Source organism: Electrophorus electricus, chromosome 21, assembly GCF_041902795.1.
Source record: "Electrophorus electricus isolate QZ-2024a chromosome 21, ASM4190279v1, whole genome shotgun sequence".
In the NCBI taxonomy this organism is placed as follows: Eukaryota; Metazoa; Chordata; class Actinopteri; order Gymnotiformes; family Gymnotidae; genus Electrophorus; species Electrophorus electricus.
This window is the reverse complement of record NC_137517.1, coordinates 10,864,252-10,881,772: the sequence shown is the minus strand read 5'-3', so window position 1 is coordinate 10,881,772 and position 17,521 is coordinate 10,864,252. Positions and strand designations below refer to the sequence as shown.

The following is a 17,521-nucleotide window of genomic DNA, read 5'->3' as shown; positions in this document are numbered from 1 at the left end:
ATAAGTATATATATATGTTTATTCATATATATTATTTATATATATATATATATTTTTTGTTTATTTATATATATGTTTACTTATTTGTTTATATATATATTTACTTATTTGTTTATATATATATATATATATTTGTGTGTATATATATATAAACAAATAAGTAAATATATATATAAACAAATAAGTATATATGTATGTATATATATGTATGTATGTGTATATATATATATATATATATATATATATATATATATATATATATATATATATAAACAAACATTCCACACTATTCCCACAGAGAAGGTCCGGAATCGTCGTCGACTGCTGCCGCTTTCGTGGCTTGCCGTTTCGTCCGTAGAACATTTGCCTAACCAAATACGACTTACTCAAATAATTACGCATAGTGGTAATATCTTCAACAAAGCCTTTGCCCCAAACACGCATCGAAACAGTTCAAATAACGGTTCGCATCATTGGGCGCCCTTAAGATTGTGAAACAGTGGAGTAGACTGGCTCTTTAGCAGTAAGGTTTGTGCTAGAATATTCAAATACATTCTTGAACATTTAATTCTGCTGTCGCCGGAGGGGCGTCATTTCCTCCGTAAAACTGATTACCGCGAGTAGATAATGTTGAGCAATGACGGGGGAACATAAACATCTAACACCCGGAAACACACCAGAAAGGGCCACGTTTTTTGCCTTTGAGAATCGCAGTGGCTGCTCAGCCAATTCCGTCAGAGGTTACACGCCTGCGGAGTCTGTGTCGTCACGTTTTTGCAAACACAGACACATTGTTTAAACTCCTCTCCGCCTTAGGTTTTTATGGCAATATTCCCGTCCGACTGATTTCACGTAGACGAGCGACAACGCAACACCGGAGTGTTTGATTTAGTCCTGGCCGATGTAGGCGCAGTACTGGCGGTGGGCACGCTTTAGTCTGCGCGGTAACGTTACGGTGGCTGTCTCTGGGTAGCGCTTACCGGAGCGGTATGGAGGTTTTGTGGATGCTACCGCTGCTTGTGGTCCCGGTATTATTTTGGACCAGCAGTACGTTTGTCTTTTATTTCAAAAAGTGTTTCTACGTGGCGTATATGATGTTGCTTGCTATGGTCGCTATTCCGATATGCATCCTGAAATGCGGCGGTAGAGACATTGAAAACATGAGGTAAGTTATCGGCGCGAATAATGGCCATTCTCTCATTTTGCTGTTGGGGAAAACCTCTGTGCTAAGCAGCATGTTATGGCAGTTAAATCTTGGTTTGGTGTTAAACGCGAACAGAGTACTGTAACCCAGTGTGTAATTTGAGAGACCCTCAAGCTGACATGTTTCTTGCTTAGCTAGCCAGATTTTGCATAATGTTGTATATATTCTGCTAGCTGTGTATTGACAGCAACCTCTCATGTGACATAAACGAAAACAGCCGCTGGTTTCTGTACCATTTGGTGTGCTTTTTGTTATGGTTATTCTGCTTGAATGTGCTAGAATCTCTGGTAGTCTGGACAGATGTTCAGGGCATTTAACGCTATTCCTTTGCGTCGAAGCCAGTGTGCTAACCTGCCTAACGCTGGGTTCCCTAGCGCCAGTCCTCAGCTATGGGCTCTGGGCAGACATTTCCAGCACTGTATCTTAGTTATCTCCCTTACTGGATGATATGCTATTTGGCGGTTTAGTTTTATTCCGACACTATCTGCTTGCTGGTGTAGGCCCTCGACACGCCACAGCTGGTATAAAAGGGACAATCCGACACTAACAGGACAACGGATCATTCATTCCAGTGTTGGCCAGTCAGCGTTAGCTAAAATAATAACGAATAATACATTCATATGTTGGCTGGCTAAGTTAGCTAAAATAACAACGACTAATACATTCATATGTTGGTTGGTTAGGTTAGGTTAGCTAATATAATAACGACTAATACATTCCAATGTTGGCTGGCTAGGTTAGGTTAGCTAATATAATAACGACTAACACACATGTTGGCTAGCTAAGTTAGCTAACTGACGCTAGCGAACACATCCGATTCTTTCTTTTTTTAGGACTTTCAGGACTATTAGGCGGTGGAATATAAAGCCTAAGCTGTAATGCATCGAGCTTGGAGAAATTCAAATCCGTAGCTAGTTAACGTCCTCGTTGTTAGTTGACAACGCTTGTAACGTTACGTGTTTATGCTCAACTGGTGTAACTGACATCGATTTAAACGGTCCAAAAATCCGTTGGAAAGGAAGCGTAACACAAGCTGCTAGTGATGGACGATTTGGCAGCTGATCGATAGACTTCCGGATTCTATCGCGTCGGTTCGCATCGATCTTAGTGTCGATCACGTTAGCTGTCTTTACTATCCCAGATTTTGACGCGTCGAGTGGAGTGGGTTTCAAATTTCCAAGTTAGTTTGCACGCAAACCGCACGTCTGAATTACTTGCAGAATCCGGATATTTTATCTTTATTGCCCACGTAACGAGAAAGTTAAAGCAACGTTCACCTTTTGCTTTGAAAGCAGAAACAAGTCCCTTGTGTTACACGGGGTCAAATTCATTTAAACCTGGAGCTAAGAGTGTGCACGCAAAAATTACGCTGTCCAGTGTGCACTGCTATAGTATGAAGACACTTTTTATAGTGTGAAGACAGTTTTCTAGGTCAAATATCCATTTTTAGTAGTAATGAACATTCACTAACCCCCCTCTCTCGGCCTAAGGTAACCTGATTGATATTTTAAATCACTTATATATTGGGTCATACATTATCAGTGTTCACCATCATAGTGATACACAGGTGATATCAGCTGTGTTAATAATGGACTCTGGTCAGATTGACATGTCAGATTGACATGGCTTGTTGAACTCGGGCAACTTTACCTGGTATTCCCTCCCCACCCCTGAATCGGTTGTTCGGAAAGAGATGTGTAATGGGTGTCCAATGGCAATGTAGCAATACCAACGCCCTCTCAATCGTTTACGAGCGGACAGATGTGGCGCTTTGCCGTGTGTGTGTGTGTGTGTGTGTGTGTGTGTGTGTGTGTGTGTGAGAGAGAGAGAGAGAGAGAGAGAGAGGTTTGCAAGATGCAGAGCTTGCTTTTTTCTGTTAATGGAATATGTGTTTCAGTGGGTAAGATGTGTGTCTTTGTGTTGGCTCTGGATCCACGTGTGTGTGTGTGTGTGGTAGAGACAGAAAGAGATTGTGGTGTTTTATTGCATCAACACTCTTCTCTTTAACCTAGAGGTTATTTAGAAATTGGAGCCTCTGTCCCTTTCTTCCTGTTTCTCCCTGTCTCTCTCTCTATATATCTGTCTGCCTTCCTTTGCTGTGTGGACTGTGAGCCAAGTACAGGATAGAATAAAAATAAAGCACTTGAAGGGTAAGGAGCACGGGTGATGATCGGTGAGAGAGAAGGAGACACGTGTGGCGAGACAGACAGACAGACAGAGAGAGGGGGGTCATATTGAACCAAGTTTACACAACAGTACCGCAAGTACATGCTCACCTCCATTCTGCTGTCCTCTGCACAGGTTTTTGTGTGTGTGTGGGGGGGGGGGGGGGGGGTTGCCAGTAGTCGACATATAAAGCAGATAGCATGTTGTATCTGATTAATCGCGTGCCGTGTGCATGTCTGTGAATCCACATGCAGGGATTTTCCTAGGACTTGCTTGCTAGTGATGCGTGCACTTTCTTTGCTTCCTGGCCTTTCCCGGCAGTGACGTGTCCCAGAAACCTTTCCTGCTCATCAGAAGATAAATACATCCTCCCAGAGTTGTTTACATACAGTATTCATGAGGTCCAGCCTTGTTGGGTTGCAAAGTGAAACAGAAACGTTGCAGTTTACACCCACTTTTCCTGTTTTAACAACCAAAATTCTATGGTTTAAAGATTTAAAGTCATTGTGCCTCCTGTGTTTAAACACTTTTATTTACAGATTTGTTAGCCAACTGGTGTTCCAAATTCTTTCCCATCACACACACCCTGTGTTAGGGAATTCTGGGTAATGTGATGTTTACATCTTCTATGTCAAGATAGAACTTTGACTTGCTTTTGATAAGAAAACGCTTGCGAGGTTGATGTGCATGGTGTCTGGAGGTTTCATCCAGGGTGTTTAAATGGATGGCTTTTCTCTATGTTATCTGCTATGGCAGAGGAACAGGAAGATCTCCATACAAAGAAGATCCATGGAGTTCACCAAGGAGTCCCACTTTCTGTTCTGTCCCCTGTAGGGGTGGGATGTTCTCCAGAGCGTGTGCAGGGGTGGAGTAACTCTGACCTCTGACCCTGGCGAGGGCATTTGGAAGGGGGTTGCGATTCTCAAAGTGTTGTCATCAGAATTTTAAAGCAAATTTCAAATTGTGATCATGGAGATGTACAAAAAAAAGCTATGATGATGAAATCAGGCAACACCTCGCAGAGTAAGGAGCCTTAAGAAATGTGGAAATATCACTTTAGTGGTGAAGTGAGATGAGACAGTATGCATATGTGGTGATGTGTGATGTTTATTTATGGAAAATAATTCCTAATTAACCTAATTAATAATTTCTAATTAACACAGTCCATTAAACAAAGGTATGTGGCCAGAAAACACATAAAACAAAATAAAACGTGGAGATACACAGAGACATTTAGGGTGGAAAAAGAACCCGGAACAAACGGTACAAAACTCCAGACAAGGACGGAGACGGACACAAATCTAAAACAAAAACGAAGCCTCTTGAGACCCGCGATTAGAGGGGAAACTGATTGATGAGGAATTGAAAAGATGTGGAATAAATGAATCTAAAGTGTGAGCTATGTTGAAAGGCATTTGCAAGCCAAAGTAGCAGAATGATACATTTTTTCCAGCACAGTTTACAATACAAATGTTTTCCATATAAACACCCACACATGCTTCATTTCCTTGTGCTGTTCCATTGCACATGAGCTACCAGCTGAAAGAAATTACTGACGTAGTGGCGTTTCATATGAAAAACTATCGATAAAGTTGTTTTTTTTTAATGGATATAGATAAAAATTGTAAAATGTATGTTGCTTTTAGATTCGTACAATATTGTTGTGTTTGCATAATTCTAATCTCTTAGATATTCAAAATAAACTATTATTTCACTACTTGCCTGCTATAGATTGCACTGGTTATTATTTTTGCACATCCAAAGTCCATTCTAACAAAAAAAGTTTGCATTAAATATTTTTTTTTTTGCAATATCACCCAGCACTAGTGAGCTCACAGATGGTGAGATGATGGTGCCGGCCTGGCAGCTTGGTATGCAATGGAATCTGGGCGGAGCCATTGGCAAGGCCAATCACGGCATAGGGGGTGGGGTCAGGAGACGGCAGTAAATTCATCAGTGGGGCCAGTTTAGTTGCACCACAACACGAGGCCAAAAGATCAATTTAAAAAAATGAATACCCCAACGGGAGGTAGCTGAGGCGCTTTGTTGTGCTGGTGGAGTGAGGAAAAAATTTGTTTTAGTTATTTTTATATTTTCCTCTGGACGTGATTCATATAGCACCAAATAAAAGCACTGGTGCCTTGTCCTCCTCCTGCTAACACACGCGCACACACACAGTGGTTCTCGGGGCCTCTATCTTCCTCTTCTTTATTTTGCTTTCTTCTCTTTTCTCTCTCTGTTTCATGGTTGTTAAAGGGCGCTATAAACTTGTTGAATTTGTGGATGTGGTGTTACAGGTCCTGTATGTATGTACAGTGCCTCCCAAGTAGCATTCGACCCCCTGCAGGTTTTGCAGGTTTACACATTTGGAGTTAACTAAGCATTGTGAAATTAGGACTGTAGATGGGCCTGGGCATGTGAAATGTGCTGCTGCAAAAAGAAAAACACTGCTGTTATTTCTCTATTTATTAATGTTTTAATTTTGCAAAGTCTACCAGAGGGTCAATTATTATTCAACCCTTCAAACCACCAGAATTCTGTTTGGTTCCCTCAAGTATTAAGAAGTACTCGAGGTATTAAGAACAATGAGCTTCACATAATTTTCTGTTTTTTCCTGCCTTTTCTGACTATAAAAGCCCCTCCCCAAACAAGTGAACAGCACTCAAAGAAGGTCAACATGGGAAAGACTAAGGAGCATTCCAAGGCCATCAGAGACAAAATTCTGGAGGGTCACAAGGCTGGCATGGAGTACAAAACCCTTTCCAAGGAGTTGGGCCTACATTGCTCCATCGTTGGGAGCATCATCCGGAAGTGGAAGGCTTATGGAACTACTGTTAACCTTCCACGGCCTGGACATCCTTTCAAAGTTTCCTCCTGTGCTGAGGCCAGGCTTGTCCGAATGTTGAAGGCTGACCCAAGGACAACAAGTAGGGAGCTCCAGGAAGCTCTCATGGCGGTGGGGACATTGGTTTCAATAAATACCATAAGTAACGTACTCCACCACAATGGTCTCCGTTCCAGGCGAGCCTGTAAGGTACCTTTACTTTCAAAGTGTGATGTCAAGGCCCGTCTAAAGATTGCTCATCATCACTGGGAGGACTCTGAAGCAGACTGGTTCAAGGTTCTCTGGCCTGATGAGACCAAGATCAAGGTCTTTGGTGCCGACCACACCTGGGCTCCTCCATCATGGATCTTAAGCTGGGTCTTAAGATTACTCCAGAGACCTGTGCCGGCCTAATCAGGTCTTATAAAAAATGATTAATAGCTGTAATTGCAAACGAGGGTTATTCCATAAAATATTTAACCTAGGGGTTGAATAATAATTGACCCTAATTTTTATGTTTAAAATGTATTTTAATTCATTTGAGCAACTTGTACTTTTTGTTTGTAATATTTAGGCATCTGTTAATAAATGCTACACTTGTTCAAAATTGGAAGGCTCTAAATTATTTGCAACTTGTTGAATTTGCAAAATCTGCAGGGGGTTGAATACTACTTGGCGGCACTGTATGTGTGTGTGTGTGTGTGTGTGTGTGTGTGAGTGTGTGTGTGTGTGTGTGTGTGTATATGTCCCTTTCTGAGTTCTCTGTGCTATTATGTTATTAATATATTATTAATATTGTTTTTCCTGTGTGCACCACACTGGTGAATATGTGTATCTGTGCATGCACACGTGCATCTATGCACATTTTGTGTGTGTGTGTGTGTGTGTGTGTGTGTGTGTCAGGGTTACAGTGGGGCTGTAGGCTGACAGATCACCTCAGCCCTGCGCTTCCTCTGATGCCGCAGTCGCGGATGCAGAACATCACGTCTACGCTTGTGCAAGCACCGCTGCACTTTCACCCATGACACTTGCACTCGCTCTGCTGAGTGAGAGGAAGCGTACAGAACTGTGAGTGTGCAAAGGTCTCGGGTTGGACAGATAAAGTACACACCCCCACCCACACCCCCCATCACAGACATACTTGAGTTTACTCCAACACTCTTGAGTAAATGACTAAATTATACTGCAATTCTGTGTGTGTGTGAGTGTGAGTGTGTGTGTGTGTGTGTGTGTGTGTGTGTGTGTGTGTGTGTGTGTGTGTGTGTGTTGGCTCCAAAATGTGGGTTTAATGCTAAAATAGCTGCTGGGGGAATTTTGTGGCAACACTGGCTGTTCATATGGTCTCTAATGCCCCTGACCATTAGCCCCTCCCACTCTTCCTCTGAATGAGGCTGCTGCTTTATCACAGTGAGTTTCCACCTCTCTCTCTCTCTCTCTCTCTCTCTCTCTCTCTCTCTCTCTCTCTCTCTCTCTCTCTCTCTCTGTCTCTCTCTCACTTGTGTGCTCTCTGCTTATTTGGCTCCTAACATATAGGTTAGTAAGGCTAAAAACCCGTTATCAGATAAGCGGATGGCCGTTGTGGACGGCCATGTGACCTTAGACGTGCTCATCGGCATCAGTGTTGGTAAGCCCCACCCACTGCCTCCCTCCATCTTGCCCATTTGGCTGCGAGGCATCGCGACCGATTCTTTGTCAGTGTATTTTAATCCCACCCTTCACCAACCACATGGCTTCCAGAGATTAGCAATAGGTTGAGATCAGTGGTCAGGGTGATTAGAAATTAGCAGTAGACTAAGATTAGAGATTTGAGCTAGCCTGATATGAATGATGAGCATTCACTTGGTATTCGAGAGCAGTGTTAAAATGAGATTAGAATTGGACTAGGCCGCTGTTTCCCATTCCAAAGCCATCTACTGAGATTAGATTTGGACTAGGTTGCTGTTTCCCTTTCCAAAGCCATCTACTGAGATTAGATTTGGACTAGGCTGCTGTTTCCCTTTCCAAAGCCATCTACTGAGATTGGACTTGGACTAGGCTGCTGTTTCCCATTCCAAAGCCATCTACTGCCTGTTCTAGTGGTTTTTCCCCTGTGCTCAGCACACCTGATGGGTTATCCGATGCTTACCCAGCTCCTGATGAAGTAAGGGGAGGTGTTAGAGGTTGGGGAACACCGTGCTGTGTGTCGAGGACTAGTGCAGGAGCGCCAATGAGGGTCCGTATTGCTGACGAGATGCTGCTGGAATTGTGTGAAACTCACTTGGTTGCCAGAGTTTAGTAATGGTCTTAGACTTTGTGTTGGAATGGTGTTAGACTTTGTGTTCTCTTGTGATCACGTGCAGATAGTTTAATTGGAATGTTTTGTTTGTTTGTATGCATGTGTGCGTGTGCACACACGTCTGTGTGTGTGCGCACGTGTGTGTGTGTATGCGTGCTTTGTGTTCGGCGGCACAGGGTCATCCGCTTCTTGGTTCGCCATGTGAAGTACTTCCTGGGTCTCCGCATTGAGGTCAGCGGCTGGGAGCACCTGCAGGCAGAGGGGCCCTTCGTCATCATCTCCAACCACCAGTCATCTCTGGATGTGCTGGGTACACACACACACACACACACACACAGAGGTAAACTGTTACCATCTCATATCACCACTCATTTATCACCATGCTTGATGTCATACACAGAGCTTAATTCAACAACCAAAGCAATCAAACGGCACTCCTGGAAACTGGAAGCGCGGTTGTAGGGTTCACGGCACTCCCGGTCACGTGTTGCTTTCTGTCTCCCCCTGCAGGCCTGATGGAAGTACTGCCGGACCGCTGTTCCACTATTGCCAAGAAGGAGCTACTGTGGGCAGGGACTGTGGGCCTGGTCTGCTGGCTGGGCGGGATCGTCTTCATCAACCGCAAGAAGACAAGCGACGCCAAGAGCGTCATGTCCAACACCGCCAAGATCATGCTTCGAGACCAGGTACGTCCATCCAGACCCCCAGACCCTCCAGATTATTGCCCTTCACAGATTAACTGCTGGGCAAGCAAGTGAACTTCTAACCCAGACTACCCCACAGATGAAGGTTACCTGACTAGATGGCTTCTGGATGGATTACCTCGGATTATTTTTGATTATTTTCCCCAGTTACATTTACATTGATACCCCGAGGTTGGATACTAATTTGTTAGATGAAGTTGGACATTATCCTCCCACATTCACATTTCCATTGGTAATAAAATTGACGCTCTTGCTACATTCTTCAGTCTGCACCCTGTACAGCAGTAAAGATGAACTACATGAGTAGCAAAGATGAGCTCAGTGAGGACTGTTACACTGTGACGTTCAGTAAAGATGAACCATGTGAGGCATGTTACACTTAGTTTCTAAGGACTGAAACACTGCTATTATGACCCTGTTTACACATTTGAATCATCTTACATTTCTGCTCTTTTGGTGGCCTGTCCTTAATTTGCCTGTCAAAGAACCAGGAATCAACACATACACAAGAGATGCGTATGCGTGACTCGTCAGAAAATCCTATTTAATGCAAATGATCTAAACTATGCCTGTAACTCGCAGCAAAATGTAACAGATAATTTTTGGTTCACACAGAAAAGTGGCTTTAAAAGTAAGCGGCGTTTTAAGAACTGTTTTTTTATTCCTCAGTACCATGTTGTAACATACAATCGGCCAAACCCAAGCCTAGGGCTATGGAGAGGAAACTGCCTTAGTGATTGTGCTGGTGACTGTTTAATACCCAAAGACAGCTAGACTAGCCCTGTTTGTAAACTATGATACAGGCAAGGTTAATAGAAGAATGTATGATAGGATCATGTAAATGTACATCATAATGGATTTGACATTATCTATCTATCTATCTATCTATCTATCTCTCTCTCTCTCTAGATTAGTCTGTGGGTGTTTCCCGAGGGAACAAGGAATCAAAAAGGCGATATTTTGCCTTTTAAGAAGGGAGCTTTCCACCTGGCAGTGCAGGCACAGGTGACTCGCAAACACTTGCACCTGTCACGCGCACACACACACACACACACACACACACACACACACACACACACACACACACACACAGAGATAATGGAGAGAGGCAGAGGGGGTCTTTGCATGTGTATTAGGTGGAGTGAACTGTTTTGAACACCAGAGTGCACTGCTGTTCCACTAAAGTGCACATAATCCCACTCAAACAGCTACTCATTTAAGTAGGTGTTTAATAAAACGTTGGATTTTCTGTCTAAAATATTAGTATTCCATTAATCTGTTAATACCTTGGTTTGGGCATTAGATGTTTGCTGAAATGCTTGTTTCAGAGGCAGTAGTGTGGAATAGTGAAGATTTCAGACAGTGTAAAAAACAAAATAAAACAGTGGAACAGTGGAAAAAAGACGATACAAGACAAACAGTAGTGTGTACAGCCTGAGAAAAACCAGTGTGGCCCAAAAGGAATGCTGTCTTTTAAACTGAAAGTTCAGTAGAAAGACTCTTAGACCATGATGTACTCTATAGAGTATACTCTATGCGGTGTACTCTACACAGCTATAGAGTGTACTCTATGCAGTGTACTCTACACAGCTGGCTTTTATGGGCTCTGCTTTAAGCCTTACTAAACAAACAAAAAAATCGTTAATCAAGGGGGAAAACGAAGAAGACGTGTAGTACCGCATAACAAATTGATCCACGTTCGCTTTGTTCTTCTGTCTCATCACTGAACAGTGATGGCCAACTACTGGGAAATGGATACTCTCGCCTTAACTCCCTGCTTCCCCAAGTGGTACAGTCCCACCTTCTATCATTAGAAATAGTGCATCTACGTTTCCTGTTTGGCCGGGCTGTAAAGGAATATTTCAGCATGTTTTAACATAATCTCTGTCTATGGCATCTATGGCATCTGTGGAATACAGTCAGTTAGCACAAAAAAAGCCCCTGGTTAGAAACGCTTATAATGGAAATTTGTTCAAGCAAACAAAAAATATGTTTTTTATTATCATTGAGTAAAAGGGGTCTAAGATATTGGTTCTGTTTGCTTATATTTGACATTGGTTAAACTGCAGTGCTTTTCCATTGAGTTTCAGGCGGTGTGTTGAAACAAATTCCACCGTCTTTGACTTATGGGATGTGGTTTTTTTATGATCAAGCTCATCCCATAGGTGTCCTTGCACAATTCGTGATGGTCCAGACACTCTGGGAGGCAGACCGTTTTCCATAGCTCTTGTGCACACATGGTTTCAGCATGAGTTTGTACATTTTGCCTCTTTTTTGTTGCATAGAAAAACCCAGAGAATCGCTGTTAGTTTCCCATCGTTTCCCAAGTAGTGTAAATGACATGACAGTTGTTGGCAGAGCCACGTGAGATGGTATAGACCAGTAGTATAGACCAAACTTTGGGAATAATAAGGAATTATAAACCTAAATTAAGGAATCTTTAGTAAATTATCAAGTCAAAAAATCTGTCTTGTGTTCCTACCAGTCTACTTTTGGAGATAAACACAATCACTTTGGCTACTGTGAGGTCTTTTCACTGCTATTGCCAGAAAAAGAGCATCGTATCGCACTTATTACTGAGGTCTCTAAAGCCTTCAGCGCAGTTGGACCTAAGCTGCTTCTAAGCACCTTAAACACAAGCTTTGATGCACCACTACCTTGTTCCAGAATCACCTTTTTGACAACCAGCCATGTGTGGCCCTGGGCCACCATAAAGGAGACCTATTGCCAGTAACTAAACATTCTGCACAAGGCTCAATCCTAGGGCCAGTTCAGTATTTATCATAATGACATTGCCACCTCTGCTTCTGGAGAAACTACAGTGTTCTTTTTATGGTCTACAAATTTCCCTACACAACCCTAAGTTAGTTTTAAATGCTGATTAAACTAAATTTATGCTGTATTCCATAGCTCCTAAAATAGCTCCTTAACACTTAATATATCGTTACGCTGAAAGGATCCAACGATAAAAGAACTGAATGAATATATTTCTTGATATACGAGAAATTTACTTTTAAATAAAGTAAGAAATATATTTGCATGTAAGTAAAGTTTAAATAAAGCGCCTAAATAAAACACTTGGCGGATCACATGTGGGATCCATGCTCTCTGAAGCCGGCTGGCTCGCTGTAGAGGCACGGCTACCCTCCAGGTGCCTGGAGCTGCCACTGAACTGGTGAAGTCCGCCGGAAATTAGCCTGTGTGTGTCCTGTTATTCCCCCCTGTGTTACAAGAGCCCCCGAAGCCTCGTGCTCCTCTCACTGGGCCGCTTGAAGTGTTTCGTGGCTGCCCGCCTCCATCCTGCGCCTTTGATTGGTGTGTTTTTCATTATTTATTGTTTTGCCTATTTATTCTTTACGCTTTACTGATCTTGATGGAAAGTGCAGAGATGGTTACTTTTTAGCTCTTTATTTTTGACCTGATCATTTTAGTTGGTGGAGTTATTTGCATTAATTATTGATAATTAATTGTTAATATTAATTATATAGTGAGATTATTCATTTGTTTTTGTATATTTTGCCATAATTTCAAGTTATTGAATATTCTGTAAATAAATGGTTTTGTTCATCTGCATTGCGTGTGAACCTTACCTAGCTTACTCCAAGTTGAAATCAAGGTTTATTGGTTATTGTTTCTTATTTATAAGTGTCAGTTTCGTTGTCCATAATCCAGTATTGCTCTTCTGGCGTAAATGGTTCTGTCAGATGCCATTTGGGCTGAATAACTTGGGTGGTTTTTCACTTTTAGAGCTCTTTGGAGTTTTCTTTATTCTTTTGCCGTGTCTTTGTTGTTTACTACCGACTTTGAACTTGTGCGTGTCAGTCCCAGCCGTGTTTTTAGTACCTGGACCCTGGTTCAGCACTGCTCACCCAGGTCACCTGACACGCACGCACGCACACACACACACACACACACACACACACACACACACACACACACACACACACACACACACACACACACACACATACACAAACACAAACACACAAACAAACAAATAAACAAACACAAACAAACAAAAGAAAGGTCCAGGATAGGGGAGAGCTCTCTAAGGTCCTCTGGGAATTGTAGTCATGTTAGAGGGCAGCAGGTCTGGACCCTGATGCCCCAGTGCGAATGGTATGAATTAGAAACGTGAGCCTCCACCAGAAAAGTTCATACCAGGATAGAGCAGTGTGTGCTACTTCCAAAGCGCGTGTGTGTGTGTGTGTGTGTGTGTGTGTGTGTGTGTGTGTGTGTGTGCCTGCCTGCCTGTGTTATCTTGCTCCCCTATGTGCATGCAGATTGTATTGTATGACAGGATAGGCACTGAATATCTTAAGCCAAAGTAATTAAACGCAGGTGTCTGTCAGCATTGGGGGCGGGGGATGGGGGGCAGGCGTCACTTAATCTAGACCAGACTAATGGAACCCTGATGTTCTTCATTAGGTTAAAACATCTCAATGTCTTAGTATGGTTCTGAAGTTCTGCTTGCCTGAAGTAATATGGTCTGAATTGCTTTTTTTTTTTTTTTTTTTTACAGACATATTTGTGAAAAAGTGTATGGGTAGATGTCTGAAATTTGGTCCGAGATTGCTGAGAATGTACGTGTTATTTCATGTCAGACTTTGATATAATATCATCAGGTGAATACATTCATACACAGAGCAACTAAGTGGAAACACATTCATTGTTTTTGGAGAGGTGACGAGGGAAGGTGTGTGTGTGTGTGTGTGTGTGTGTGTGTGTGTGTGTGTGTGTGTGTGTGTGTGTGTGTGTGTGTGTGTGTGTGTGTGTGTGTGTGTGTGTGTGTGTGTGTGTGTGTGTGTGTGTGAGAGAGAGTGAGTGTTTCACCCAGTTACTGACCACCTCTTTCGCTCTCCTCTTTCTGCCCCCAAATTTTCTCTCTCTCTCTCTCTCTCTCTCTCTCTCTCTCGGTCATTCCCAGGCGCCCATTATTCCTGTTGTGTTTTCCTCCTACAGTAACTTTTATCTCCGGAAAGAGAAACAGTTCAAGTCAGGTGACAGACCCTTGAAGTGCACTGCATTCTGACATCAAGCCATTAGAATTCACCACACACAATTCAGGAGTATTTTCTGTATTACTGTACTGCTCTGAGTGGTGTGGGAGATGATGATGATGATGATGATGATTATGACGGGCCTCTTCCTCACAGGGACGATCACTCTGAAGATCCTTCCAAAGATCGAGACGAAGGGCCTGACGTCAGACGACGTGACGCCACTCTGCGAACGGTCGTATGGTGTGATGCGCGCTGCCTTCCTGGAGATCTCCTGCCAGTCTCCTCAGAGCAATGGACCATCGAATCACTGAACACCCCGGTGGCCCTGCCCTCTTTCATCGCCTCTCTCTCAGCTGGGTTGCGCTGCAGTGGCTCAAGACATTTGTTGTCTTGCCGATGGTGGCTTGGTAGCTATGGCAACCAGATGCTTCCAGTATCTTCTCCAGTGTCCAATGCATACTCACTCACTCAAACTTTTTTGCGCGTGTGCACAGATATACGCACACACACACACACACACACACACACACACACACAACAAACACAAACACTTCAAATTCAGCTATACACTCAAAATGTCTCATTACTTTCCTCTTTTTGGGATGTCTGTGAGCTTTGGGCAGTGCAGGGATGTGGGGTTAACCAAGGGCAATGACCTTTGACCTTGCGCCTTAGAGACATTGCGGTCTGTGTCCTGTGCGACTTGGTGCGTGGTTTCATTTTTTGGTTGGTTGGTTGGATGTGTGTAACCCCCCGTGAGTGATGGGTTAAGTTCGGAGTGAAATGTGGAAGCATCTCATAGATGCGTTTTCCTCCTTGCATGCCTTCAGACGTCTTTGTCTCTGTCTCTCTCTCTCGCCACCTTTCCCGACCCCTGTCAGCCTGTCGGATCCCTAACCCCCTCCCCACTCTCCCTTTCCCCGGACACAGCCAGCGTCCTCGCTTTCTTACGTTACGCCTTTTTTTTTAACGTTTTCTTTGTAGACGTCACATTGTTTATCATGATTTCTGCCATACCACTGTTCCGATGACGTGTGCTCCCGATACCTAATACCAGCCAATTAGAAGCTTCTGTCACCCTTCACCTCTTGCCCCATAATGGAGATGTCTACAGATTATGAAATTGGATCAGAAAGTTCCCTTCTAAACCTCGTTGATTCCACGCTCAGAAAAAACAGAGCAGGACCTTTCTTGCTCACACTGACAGATTGTGGGCAAAAGTCCTTGAAAGTTCATTCCTTTCACTCCCTTTGGGCTCTTTCGAGTCTGCATGTGAACTCGAAGAGCCTTTTTTTGACCTTTTATCTTAGTTATGTTGTATGTCTGGTTCTGAAATGTTTTCTTTTTTTAATTACTTTTTTTTTTTTTTTTGCCTTGGCCCCTCCCCCGCACACACCCTCGTTCGGGAAACGTACCTGCAGCCCTGTCAAGAGGGGGCGTGCGGTGTCGGATTATACAAATTCTACTGCTCCAGAGTACAAGCTTCTCTGCCTGTGCCATTGTGTGATACGTGTGTGTGTGTGTGTGTGTGTGTGTGTGTGTGTGTGTGTGTGTGTGTGTGTGTGAGAGTATGTGTGTGTGTGTGTGTGAGAGAGTGTGTGTGTGTGAGAGAGTGAGATACTGGTTCCACACCGCAGCGCTGTGGGCTGGTTACCGGTCAGTCACCGGATAGCGATCGGTTGGCGCAGCTGCAGGAAGGGCAGAGCCTGATGGAATCCCATGCAGTTCATCCACCTATCAACTGCGCCATGCTGCTGATTTTATCATCCATGATACAAAGTTAAGGCTTTGAATTAATACTGTGTATAATTCCCTTGTAAACATTTAACAGTTCTTTGTTACGCTATAATGAATTCAGTGAAGAAATATCTTTCTAACACACAGTGTAAAATTATTTCTAATGGGCAAATTGTTTAGGGAGGGTTTGTCACGATAAAAGAAAAATCACAAGTGTTACTTCCAATCCGACCTAAATAAAACGTTCACTTTGATTATTAGTGTTGGAATTTAAAATGATATCCAAATTCATTGTGGTAGCCGTTAAAAGCCCTGTTGGAAGGCCCCTTGCACACAGGTGCAGGTCGTCCAGACAGAAACCCTCCCAACCAGCATCCGCCAGCCAACGTTTCTCTTCCGCTTTTGACACTAGCTTTCGTTTTGTTTTATTTTGTTTTTCATTATGAATGGCTAATGTGCTATTTATAAGTAAATGACTGAAACAACTGTACTTGATATATATTTAAAACACACATGTAAGTGTCAAATGTCCTAACATAGTTTCACTGGATCTGTTTCAGAAGAGTTTTTGTTTCTTCGTGCTCCTTTTGTATGTTTCAATGTGCAGGCGTAATCCAGAAAGCACAGTTACTACTGAAGTTAAAAACACAAAGCGGTAACCTAACCTACGTACACCAACGCCTCCTGTTTCTAAAACTTAGTACTTAACATTTAATAAGCAAAATATCCAAGTCCAGTTTAGAGTTGAATGTCATAACTGCACCGCTATTGCAAAATATACAATGGAATCTGTTGAGACATGTAGGGTATATATATAATATTATTATATATTTTAGAACTAAATAATTTAAACGCTTAAAGTACAGTTTACAAGAAATATGGGTATTTATACTTTATTTAAAAGACAGTCACTGCCTGTGACCCATATAACATACCAACTTGATTGTATTAAATGTTTAATTCAACAGTTTCGAGTAAATGTAGAGTTTTAAAGAGTTAGCTACCTAATCACCACTGACTAAGTTGGAAGCAGACCTTTGGCATGGTAACCATGCTTTAACGGTTAACCTTTTAATTGGACTTTTAATTAAACCCCACTGTCACTGATTACAATTAATAAGAATTTGCTGTTATAGGACTTTTCATTTTGAATACTCCAACATATGTATTTTTTTTATATATATATTTTTGTTTGCTTGTTCCTGGAAGAATGTAAGATGTAGAAGTGTGATTTCCACCAAAGCTCTCAATGGTGTAAACTGGTGATAGTTATAGATGCGTTCTATCCCACTAAACAGAGCATATCCTCTTTTGTGTGTGTGGCATGTGGGGCGTGCTCTGCTGAAGCCACACCCACATCCACACGTGGCCTGGAAGCACACTGTAATATCTGGTATTATATATAATTACATGCGGAGAGCCAGTGAGTCCCATGCTCACAGAATCTGGACACAGCTTGTCTAAAGAATGCCTTGAAAAAGATTAAATAAATAAAGACAAAAATAAATGTCCCTTTTTCCTATGGGAACGGGCTTTTTTCCATTCTAGTATCCCTGACTATTTTCTTCTTTCTTCATTTTTCCTTGTCTGTACTCGAAAAAGAAAACC

General features: G+C 42.6%; 1 protein-coding gene across 2 annotated transcripts; it reads left to right on the top strand.

The window, feature by feature from the left end:
• The first annotated feature begins 652 nt into the window (after positions 1-652).
• Positions 653-17,463, top strand: agpat2 (1-acylglycerol-3-phosphate O-acyltransferase 2 (lysophosphatidic acid acyltransferase, beta)). Of its 2 annotated transcripts, XM_081704090.1 has the most exons (7): positions 1,060-1,165; positions 7,098-7,262; positions 8,646-8,779; positions 8,980-9,155; positions 10,083-10,178; positions 14,101-14,173; positions 14,330-17,463. In XM_081704090.1, the coding sequence occupies exons 2-7, from the start codon at positions 7,216-7,218 to the stop codon at positions 14,485-14,487; spliced, it is 684 nt and encodes a 227-aa protein (XP_081560216.1). In that variant the 5' UTR covers positions 1,060-1,165; positions 7,098-7,215; the 3' UTR covers positions 14,488-17,463. The 2 variants fall into 2 exon arrangements, with proteins under 2 accessions (XP_026876409.1, XP_081560216.1); XM_027020608.3 differs by lacking the exon at positions 7,098-7,262 and having other exon boundaries at positions 653-1,165.
• Positions 17,464-17,521: the final 58 nt, after the last annotated feature.

What these genes read in the sequence shown, in the direction of transcription:
- agpat2 (XM_027020608.3), top strand. Translation starts at nt 990, where the DNA reads ATGGAGGTTTTGTGGATGCTACCGCTGCTTGTGGTCCCGGTATTATTT. An exon ending in AGAGACATTGAAAACATGAG is followed by an intron (nt 1,166 to 8,645) that starts GTAAGTTATCGG and finishes TCGGCGGCACAG; the next exon opens with GGTCATCCGCTTCTTGGTTC. An exon ending in GTCATCTCTGGATGTGCTGG is followed by an intron (nt 8,780 to 8,979) that starts GTACACACACAC and finishes CTCCCCCTGCAG; the next exon opens with GCCTGATGGAAGTACTGCCG.